Genomic DNA, 11,557 nt, shown 5'->3' on the forward strand with positions numbered 1-11,557 from the left:
ACTCACACTACACTGCACTGCACCACACCTCACTGCACCACTCACACTGCATTGCACTGTGCTACACCTCACTGCACCACTCACACCGCACTGCACTGCACCACACTATGCCTCACTGCACCACTCACACCTCACTGCACCACTCACACCTCACTGCACCTCACTGCACCACTCACACCTCACCACACTGCACCTCACTGCACCACTCACACCTCACCGCACTGTACCTCACTGCACCGCTCACACCACACCACACTGCACTGCACCACACTGTATCACACTGCACCACACTGTACCACACTGTACTATGCTGCAGCTGGAGCTGTTCCATGACCCTCCCTTTGGAGTTCATTCTTCTGTTACAGAATCACATTTTTTAATCTCCTGGGGAATTTTTTCTGACATGAGATCCTTTGTATTTTGTAGATCAGCAATAATGCTGTGATGAAATAATGATCATTTTGTAATGCCACGTCTGTAGGGATAATGGTATAAGAAAGAGCTACTGTCCTTAGGCAAACATGGAATGTTTACTCAGGTGGATCACAAACCAGCCACAGAACGGGAGACACAATGGATGGCTTTCTCTTTATACGACAAAACAAAACTGGCAAGGAATGACAATAACAAAGTCACATCTACTTGAGGATTGAGAACATTGTTCGAAATAATGAATTGCTCTGAACATTGTTCGAAATAATGAATTGCTCTGAATATGGAATAAAAATGACAAATTATTTAAAAAACAATCACATTGAGAAAGCGGCATATGACAATCTCAGGAATGTTGGCAAATCTCTGTTCAAAGAAAATGTATGAATAATAACAAAGCAGAAATTAATAAAATTGGAAAGCAGTAAAATGAATAACAGAGTTTAGTCTGTCAAATAAAATTAGAGGCAACCACTTGGATATCTTTAAAAAAAGAGAGAGAGCACAAAATCCAGTAAGTAGAACTAAATTGAGTGAGAAGACATATAGACATGGAGGATGTTAAAACTTACATAGTTGTATGTATATCTGCATACATATTTGAAAGTGTCGATGAAATACACAACTTAATTAAAAAGACAGAAATTAACAAAATTGACCCAAGAGAAAATAGATTAGATTATTAAAGAAGAAGCTGATAAAGTTTCTTCAAAGAATTTCTTCCTGAAAAACTAGGTTGAGACTGTTTTACTAGTGAGTTCTTTTGATGCTTTAACTACCAACTAATGTTACAAAAACTGCTTTAGAAAGAGCAAAAGATGAAAAGATAAAAAACATTAAAAACTCTAGACAAATTTCATCTATGGACCTAAGTATGTAAATACTAAACAAGATATGAATGAATCAAATTTAACAACATATAAAAATATTCCACCAAGGAAGATGTATCCCAGGAATGGAAGGATGATTTAACATAAGAAATTCTAATATTACAACACACCCAGTAAATGATTGTCAGGTAAAAGAAAAGCATCAATAGCTATACAGACCATTTACAGAATAAATATTTGGAAACCAGCTCATTGTGGTTGGCCCAGCAAGGGCCTCCTAGAAGATATCCACAGTCTAAACCTGGGAGTAATTTATGTGGCAAAAATGATTTTGTACTTAAGGATCTCCAGATGAGGAGATTGTCCTGGAATACATGGGTGGGCCCTAAGTGCAATCACAGGTATTCTTAGACAAGGGAGACACAGGGAAATGTGAGCACAGAGAGGAGGGAGGAGGGCATGTGAACACAGAAGCAGATATTAGGGTGTCATGCTACAGGTCAAGGAGTGTCAGCAACCACCAGCGCTAGAAGAGGCAGGGAACAGATTCTCCTCTTGGGCCTCCGGGGGGAATGCAGCCCTTCTGACACCTTGATTTTGGCCCGGTGAAACTGGTTTTGAATTTCTGGCCTCCAGGAATATGAGAGAATACATCTTAGTCTCTGTTGTGGTCACTTCTTTTCTCTCTCTCTCTCTCTCTCTCTTTTTTTAAGATTTATTTATTTATTTGAGAGAGAGAGAGAGAGAGCGCACACACACATGAGCAGGGGGAGGGTCAAAGGGAGAGGGAGAAAGAGAATCTTAAGCAGGCTCCCCGTTGAGCACAGAGCCTGACTCAGGGCTCGATCTCACGACCCTGAGATCAGGACCTGAGCCGAAATCAAGTCTGATGATCAATCGACTGAGCTACCCAGGTGCCCCTCTGTTATGGTAATTTCTTATAGCACCAGTGGGAACCTAACACACTTATGAAACATCTAATCTCACCTATAAACACAAAATAATATTATAATGTGATTATTTTTCCTATAAGATATCAGAGTTATTTAAATGCTTACGGATGACAAAGGTATAGTGACACCTATGCTCTTGAGCACTGCTGGTGGGAAAGTCAGCCTTTCAGGAGAAAAATTTGATAGTATGCATAAAAAGCCTTGCCTGACTTCAAACTATATTACAAAGCTGTATCACAAAGACATCACGGTATTGGCACAAAAACAGACACATACACCAATGGAACAGAATAGAGACTCCAGAAATGGACCCTCAACTCTATGGTCAACTAATATTTGACAAATCAGGAAAAAAATATCCAATGGGAAAAAGACAGTCTCTTCAATAAGGGGTGCTGGGAAAATTGGACAGCCACATGCAGAAGAATGAAACTCGACCATTCTCTAACACCATATACAAAGATAAACTCAAAATGGATGAAAGACCTCAATGTGAGACAGGAATCCATCAAAATCCTAGAGGAGAACATAGGCAGTAACCTCTTCAACATTGGCCACAGCAACTTCCTTCAAGACAGGTCTCCAAAGGCAAGGGAAACAAAAGCGAAAATGAACTTTTGGGACTTCATCAAGATAAAAAGCTTCTGCGCAGCAAAGGAAACAGTCAACAAAACAAAGAGGCAGCCCACAGAATGTGAGAAGATATTTGCAAATGACACTACAGACAAAGGGCTGATATCCAAGATCTATAAAGAACTTCTCAAACTCGACACTCGAGAAACTAATAACCCAGTCAAAAAATGGGCCAAAGACATGAACAGACACTTCTCCAAAGAAGACAGACAAATGGCTAATAGACACATGAGAAAATGCTCAACATCACTAGCCATCAGGGAAATTCAAATCAAAACCACAATGAGATACCACCTTACATCAGTTAGAATGGCAAAAATTAACAAATCAGGAAACAACAAATGTTGGCCAGGATGTGGAGAAAGGGGAACCCTCCTACACTGTTGGTGGGAATGCAAGCTGGTGCAGCCACTCTGGAAAACAGTATGGAGGTTCCTCAAGATGTTAAGAATAGAGCTACCCTATGACCCAGCAATTGCACTACTAGATATTGACCCCAAAGATACAGATGTAGTGAAAAGAAGAGGCACACGCAACCCAACGTTCACAGCAGCAATGTCCACAATAGCCAAACTGTGGAAGGAGCTGAGATGCCCTTCAACAGATGAATGGATAAAGAAGATGAGGTACATAGATACAAGGGAATATTACTCAGCCATCAGAAAGGATGAATACCCACCATTTGCATTGACATGGATGGAACTGGAGGGGATTATGTTAAGTGAAGTAAGTCAAGCAGAAAAAGATAATTATCATATGGTTTCACTCGTATGTGGAACAAAAGCAATAGTACGGAGGACCGTAGGGGAAGGGAGGGAAATCCAAAGGGGGAGCAATCAGGGAGGGAGATGAAACATGAGAGATTATGGACCCCAGGAAACAATCTGAGGATTTCAGAGGGGAGGTGGGTGGGGGGAGGGGGTGACAGGATCATGGGTATTGAGGAGGGCACGTGCTGTGATGAGCACTGGGTGTTATACTTAACTAAGGAATCATTGAACACTACATCAAAAAACTATGTACTATACAGTGGCTAACTGAACATAAAAAAAAGCCTTAAATAAATTCGTATTCATTGACCTATTGCTTCCATTTCTGGAATGAATAATTAGAGAATTGAGTAATGATTTATGGAGAGGATTATTCATCTCAAGTTTTCAAATTGCAGTGTTTCACTAATAAACACTGGAAACAATCCAAACTACCAGAAAATAAAAGAACAATGAAACAGACTATGGTAACTCATAAAGTACTGTACAATTATGAAAATTATCGTGCCAAATAATTTCAATGCCTATTCACAACATAATGTTGCAATATAATCAGCATATAAAAATGAACTAAATGTGTCTGTGTTGCAAGATTATATGATTAAAAATAATGGCAAGAAAAATTAAAAATTGTTAGAATCTTTTTCCAGAAATGGTAAAATATAGTTTAATGTTCTTATTTTCCACATTCTTCCATATTGGATACAACGGTGTGGATGCATCATAATCATAAAAGTCAAGTAAGTTAACAGGAAAGAGTTAAAAGATTCATGGGGGGAGGGTTAAATAGGTGATGGGGATTCAGGAGTGCACTTGCCGTGATGAGCACCGGAAGTGCTGAATCACCATATTGTACACCCGAAACTAATATTACACTGTATGTTAACTAACTGGAATGTAGATACAAACTTTAAGGAAAAAGATTTATGAAAGAGGTATTTGTTTCGATATTATTCACAGTGAAAATTCAAAAGGCTAAGGCATTCAGTAATGGAAAACAGTCACAGTGCACCTTTGTGATGGAATATGATGCTGTTGCTGAACGTTTATTTACGCTACTTTACAAGGGTGCTTATAAAGAATCCTTAGTGAGATACAGAAATGATTTTGATATGGTGGTGATTTTTTAAAAGCAAAACACAAAGCTAGGCACAGTATTAATCACTACTGCATAACAAATATATAGAAACATAGAAATAGAGCAAAATACTCAAAGTACCTGCCTCCCCTAACATGCCAGAATTTCAAATGGTTTTACTTCCTTCTTTATGTTTTTCAAATGTTCTGAGCCGAGCACAAGATATTTCTACAAAAGAACAAAACGGATGTAAGTGGTATGTGGTGTGTGCCCCGAGAACAATGATGGACTGGGAGCCCCGCCTGGTCTGCCCTGGCCTGCTAGCTCACGCAGAAGGATGCCCCTCCCCGAGGCAGATGAACTATGCACTGATGGCCCCACGTGGTCCCCCTGTCTTCCTGCATCTCTGCCTACAATTTTCATCCAAGTTCCTTTCTTCTTTCTCAAATGCAGGAGAAATAGCTAATTAATATGTTTTTAAAATATCCTTTGGAAACATAAAATGTCACATAAATGTTCAAATCCCACATGGTTTATGACGTGTCTTTGACTAAATTCACAGCGCAAGTGTTAATTCCTACATTCACTTCCCTGTCTTGCCTTCTGGCGGTCTGTAAGCCTTCCCACCACTTCCTCCAGCCCCTGCATTTCAAAGCAACGGCTTGCGTGGAAACACAGTCCTGCTCTCTTAACTTTTTTTTTCCCTCTCACAAGCTCAGTTGTCTCTGTCTTTGAAGATAAATGAGAAATACAATGAAAACAGAGAAAATGAGATTCTGACACTCAGGTGAAATAACTGTGGGTCTCACGTAGCCAGAATATCATAAATGCCCGCAGAGATGAATGAAAAGTTTCCATCAGACATTCCTCCCTGTGCCAGAAGCCCAGTATCCATCTTCCTGGAGCATGGCTTTGAAAATAAGGCATTTACTGAGTTACATATCCTCTAGCCAGCTCCAAGACTGTGGAAAAATCCAGCCTGATGGGAAAAGACAGCCTATGGGGAGCAATGGGCCATCTTCTTAGCTGGCTCGGGGTCAGGGGCGGGCCTGGGCACTGTGCCTTTGGTCAGCACCAGGCTTGCGAGCCTGGTTGCTGCAGGGGTACCCCTGCCTGGGAATCTAGGCGCTGGGAATCCAGGTCCCTGGGTCCTCAAATCAGCTCTGCCTTCAAGTTGTTCTGTGACTTGGGCAGTTCATTTCAGTGACCTTGTCATCTTGTCCCCTGCAAAGCTGCTTCTCCTCCAGGGCTCCCTATCTCAGCATCTGGTACAGCCTTCTACCTAGCTGATGTGCCAGACACCAGGACTTACCCTGACTCTTCCTCCCCTGGACACCGCGCCCCACCCCTCACCAAGCGAACCCATCTGCTGGTCCCTGTGCCTACTGCCACAACTCTAATCCAAGCTCCCGTCTCCCCACTGGACCAGTGCAGTCTCTCTGGGTTTGGCTGGGGTCTAATATTCTCTCCATACGGCAGCCTGAGTCTTTTTTTTTTTTTTTTTAAGCAGGCTCCACGCCCAGTGTGGAGCCCAATGCGGGGCTTGAACTCATGACCCCGAGATCAAGACCAGAACCGAGATCAAGGGTGGACACTTAACTGACTGAGCCACCCAGGCGTCTTTTTCTCAAGTGCACATCTTATCCTATTGTTGCCTTACTTCCACCTGTGGATGACTGCTCAGGGCTCTTGAATAAAGATAAGCCTCCACAGGTGCTCTTGTTCCCCCATCAAGGTGTGAAAAGTCGCCCACAGGCAGGGTCCCACCCACAAATGGAAGGTGATTGTTTTTTTAAGGTCAACTGTTTTTTTAAGGTTTCCAATGTTTAAAAATCAAGAAATACAACATAAATACCTGGAGTCTAACTTCTCTTGGAAATCAGAAAATCTATCAGCGGTAGCCCAGTATCTTCTGTCATGGAAACAGCAGCAGCTGTTCTCACTGGACAGGGCATGTCCCCCCAGCTGCCACAGCCCCACCGAACCCCCTCATCTTGCCCACCCTTCATTGTACTCGCAGTGCGTGGACCTCCTGCCCCACGGGATGTGGCCCCTGCATACCATTCCGGTGCCCCCCCCTCTTCCTTTCAGTGCCCCAGCCCCCCTGGGGCTTCTGCCTCTGCACAAATGACAGGGCCTTCACTTACACTGTCCCCTCTACCTGGAACACTCTCCCGCCTCTGCCTCTCTCACCCTCCAGCAGCCTGGCCTGGGTAAATCCTACTAATCCTCAAGGCAGGAGTTTCAGTGTCACTTCAACAGGAAAACCAACCATTCCTGGCACCCTGCTCTAGGACAGTGCCCTACCTTTCACCCACCATGCTGGTGATCTTTGGTTACTTGTCTTTCCTGTGAACTCCCCAAGGGGAAGACCTGGTGTCTGATCTCTGTGCATGGCCACCAGCAACCAGCCCAACACATGGCACAGAGCAGCTTTCTAAATATTTGCTGAATGAGGGAATAAACTTGCAACCTCTGGATTTCACGTACATACACATCAGTAAGACAAGATCTACTGGATGGAAAAGATGCAGAAGCAAACAGAAATGATAGCATGGGACAGGTTCCTGCGTAAGGTGTCCGTTCCGGGGACATGCTGAACAGTGTCATTGTTTGCCAGAGATGTTCCCCAGGGAAAGTCATGTTGGAGTGGAGCCTGGGGACCTGGGACTTGCAAGCATGCCTGCTACCAAGGAGGACTCTGGCTTACGGAGGTGGTGACCTGCCCAGGGTCACACGGTCCCTGCAGACCATGAGCACCATAAATGTCAGAATATACCTAGTTCATGTACATGCCCAAGGCTGTAGCTCCAGCAGCCAACACAATACTCAAGAATGTGCCGAACGAGTAAAGGAGTGAGTGAATGAAGAGACAAGACAGAGGTTTAAGAAAGACCAAGGGAACTGCTACGGATGAAATGTTTGCATCCCACACCCCCCTGACAAATTCACATGTTGAAACCTAACCCCAAGGTGATGATGTTAGGACACGGAGCCCCTGGGAGGTGAATAGGTCGTGAGGGTAGAGTCCCTACAAATAAGATGAAAGCCTTTATCCGAAAAGACCTGGAAAAGAGGATTTCTCCCCATTTGAGGACACAGTGAGAAGGCGGTGGCCCACAAGGCAGGAAGTGGGCCCTCTCCAGATCTGGGCCCCTGATCTCAGACTTCCTGCCTCCAGAACTGTGGGGTACAAACTCTCTTGTTTGGAAGCTGCCCAGCCTGAGCTAAGACAGGCTCCCAGTGGCAGGAAGGACCTGACGCTGAATTGAGGAGTGCGATGAAGAGTTGGAACTTATCTTGAAAGAGAAAAGCTTAGCCTCTATGGAGGCAGATATTCGTTTACTTTTTCAGTCTGGGAGGACAACAGTCCTATTTGTTGACTTTAAAACACATTTTTACATTTAAGGGACAGAGGCTGTCATTGTTACATTGTCTTTATTTTTGTCACACACTTATGTTGACTTTTACAATTTTTAAAATTTTAAAAACAAAAAGCAAGAGTCTCTTTAATGTGGAATCTCACCTTGGTAAGGAGACTATTTCCACCATGCTCACATGAATTATAGAAATCATCACGCATGTGACAACCACAGATGTAAAGTGTGAGTTGTTTTTGCTTTTGCAAAAGAGAAAAACAAAACTGTGGCCATAGTAACCCAAAAGGGTTGATAATGAAAGATGAGAAGCAGATGCTTCTGCAGTGACCTGGATCAGGTGAAGTGTCAAAAGGCCTATGCAATGTTATGGAACTGTACACTTCAAAATGGTTAAAATGCTAAATCTTATGCATATTTTAACACAATAAAAAGCATTAGGAAACACTGGAAAATATTTTTAAGTGATAAATGTCACCCAGCTCCCATTATCTTGCCATGCTTGATTCCTCTGCTTATTAACCTTCCCTGAATGAGGCAGGAGCTGGCTCTAGGGTCACGAAGGCTCAGGCATAAAGGGGTCCTGTACTCTCCCTACCTAAGCTCTTACGGTCTTGTTGTGATTTATAAAAAGAAACATATCTTTGGTCTTCCTCATTTCTGGCACAGAGCTCCTAAAACCCTTGGAATTTCCTAAGTGATAAGAGTAATAAAGGTGTCTTGATATTCACAAAGACCCCTTTAAGCCACACCTGAGTTTATGTTAATGCAGTGACTTTTGGACAGCATCTAAGGGTGGGGGCTGGGTGCCATCAGAGCCAAGCAACCAAGTGACCTGAAACCTCCAGGGAGGGGAGAGAGCTGGATATTGAGTTCAGTCGCCAATGGCCAATGATCTCAACAACTCTGCCTTTGTAATGAAGCCTCCACAACCGCCCCCCCGCCTCCAAAGGATGGGGTTTGGGAAGGCTTTCAGGTTGGTGAACATGGGAGATTCTGGGAGAATGACACTGGGGAGAAGGCAGGGACCTCCATGCCCTCCGCATGCCTTTCCCCGTGTGTCTCTTTCCTCTGGCCGTTGGGAGTTCTATCCTTTTATGATAAACCGGTAATCTCGTAAGTAGATTGGGACCCTGTGTCCTGTGAGCTGCTCTAACCAGTTAACCGAACCCAAGGAGGAGATCGTAGGAACCACTGATTTATAGCCAGTTGGTCAGAAGCGCAGGTGACCACCTGGACTTGCAATCGGCATCTGAAGTGGGGACAGGCTCGTGGGACTGAGCCCCGACCCCGTGGCGTCTGACGCCGTGTCCAGGTAGATGGTGTCAGAATTGAGCTGAATTGCAGGACACCCGGCTGGTGTGAATTGCTTGATGTGGGGAAAGAACCAGCACATCAGAATCAGTGTCAGAATCCTGCTTACACTCTGAGGGAGCCCAGTGTGTCCTGTTCCTAGCTGTGTAAGACCCAGCTGTGGGTCTGGAAGCAGACAGACCGGGGGCCTGGTTTCAGCTCCATGTTTATAGGAGTCAGTTCTCGACCTCACGTCCCTCAGCTTCCACGTCCACAGCTGCAGAGGTGAGCCACTCACAGAGAAGCTGTGAGGGTTTGGATGGCATAAAAAATCACTACTGTGTGAGGTGCACATTGTCATGTCTGTTCCAACTGCCACCTCCCCCTGCAGGGGTGCAGCTCACAGGGTCTGCCAGATGTGCTCTGTCCAAGCACCAGACCATGGGGGGCAGTGGACGTCCCACCATCACCAGTGGTTCATCTCCTCCCTCCCTCCAATCTTCCAGGGTGCGTGGGAAGGCCAGGCTCTTCTTCCCTCATCCTGGTGGGACAGGGAGGCAGCAAGTCTGTGGACTCCATCCCCTCCCCGTCTCCCCAGGGCCACCGCCTCAGTCCCTCTCTCTAGTCTCTGCCAGGTCCTCCCTTCCCTTCCGACCCTTCCCGCCCCAGTCCACATGTCCACACCATCCCTACCCCCAGAGCCACCTTCTAACTTGGACCTGGCCACATCACTGCCCTGCTCAAGTACCACTGGGCTCCCAAGTGCCGCAGGACGAAATCTACTGGGGCTCAATGAACAGGCACCTCGCTTCTCATGCTCCCCGCACAGGCTCTCCCCTCAGCCCTCAAGGTATTTGAATCCTGGCAGGGCCAGTTCTCATCGCAGGCCTTTTCTTCTGTTACCCCTGTCTCTGCAACGTCTTCTCTCCAAACCCCATTTTTACCTGCCTAACTCCTGCTCAGCTGCATGGCTTCATCTAGAGACCACCTCTTCTGGGTAGCCTTCCTTGATGCCACCCTCCCCACCCTGGGTGAGGCTTTCCTCCTTGCCAAGGCCACACAACAAGTACACTGTTGAACTGGGATTCCAAGTCAGGCCCTCCCGCTTCCCAAAACAGAAGACTGTGCAACCACATATTTGTGTAGGAAAGAAAGAAAGAGTGAGGTAGAACAAAGCAAAACATCCTGGAAAGATGCCCCAGCTCTAGTAAATGAAAACAGCAAGCTGTAGAACAATGTGCATGGCATGGTTCCATTTTAAAAACTATATATGTTTATATAGGTTTGTATAAGCAAAGAAGAAAACCTCGATACAAATTGAGCTGCAGACAATAGCTATTGGGTGGGTGGATCTGAACATTCTGTAAGGTTTGCATTTGTTATGTATTGTTTATGTTCTAAAAAAATGAAAAAGAAGACACAACCGAAGGAACTCAATAACGGTTCTCCAATAATAAATGAAAGGCCTGCATGCTCAGGAATCCCGAGACACAGGGACGAGACTTTGGAGGCAGGGTTCACCTCCAACTACGCTTGGTCCTGGAAGGGACACAGGGAACTGAGAGAATGGCATGAAATGAGAAGGGTCAAGGTGAGCAGGCAAGCCACACTTACCTTTCCCAGCAGCTCAGGCAGGCCCAGCACCTGCCCGGTGAACACGCCAATGCAGATGAAGATGGCGGTGACCTGCCCCAGAGAGCCACGGATCTCCTTGGGCGAGATCTCGTTCAGGTACATGGGGAGTGCGCTGAGGGCGATGCCTGTGAAAGAAGCATGGCAGCCGTGAGAGGGCTGTCTTCTCCAAGGGAGGAGTACCCTGGGCAGTGAGATGGCCTTCATTCTCAAGGAAGACTAGTCAGAGCCCTTCCCTCTGCCGTGCCCTCTCAAGAACAGCAGGATAGCCACAACATCACTCCCAGCATCTGCACAGACGGCCGATGCTTTCACATGCCCTGTATCCTGTCGTCCATAAGGTATGGTTGGGAGGTAGATTTCATAGAAAGGGAAACAGATGATGATGGTGGTGGTGGTGGTGATGGTAGTGATGGTGATGGTGGTGGTGGTGATGATGATGATGATGGTGGTAGTGGTGATGATGGTGGTGATGGTGATGATGGTGGTGATGGTTATGGTGGTGATAGTGATGGTGGTGGTGGTGATGGTGATGGTGGTGGTGGTGATGATGATGGTG

At 45.4% G+C, this 11,557-nt stretch overlaps 1 protein-coding gene across 3 annotated transcripts in view; it reads right to left on the reverse strand.

The window, feature by feature from the left end:
* The window catches only part of SLC2A9 (solute carrier family 2 member 9), a 228,784-nt gene that overhangs the window by 113,618 nt on the left and 103,609 nt on the right, over window positions 1–11,557 (reverse strand). For all 3 annotated transcript variants that reach the window (XM_073891428.1, XM_025887600.2, XM_025887599.2), the window contains one exon: window positions 10,981–11,126. In XM_073891428.1, coding sequence (XP_073747529.1) covers window positions 10,981–11,126 — 146 coding nt within the window. The remainder of the gene's footprint in view (window positions 1–10,980; window positions 11,127–11,557) is intronic.

Source organism: Callorhinus ursinus, unplaced genomic scaffold (assembly GCF_003265705.2).
Source record: "Callorhinus ursinus isolate GAN/ISIS: 27379988/994484 unplaced genomic scaffold, GSC_fseal_2.0 scaffold4, whole genome shotgun sequence".
Taxonomy (NCBI): Eukaryota; Metazoa; Chordata; class Mammalia; order Carnivora; family Otariidae; genus Callorhinus; species Callorhinus ursinus.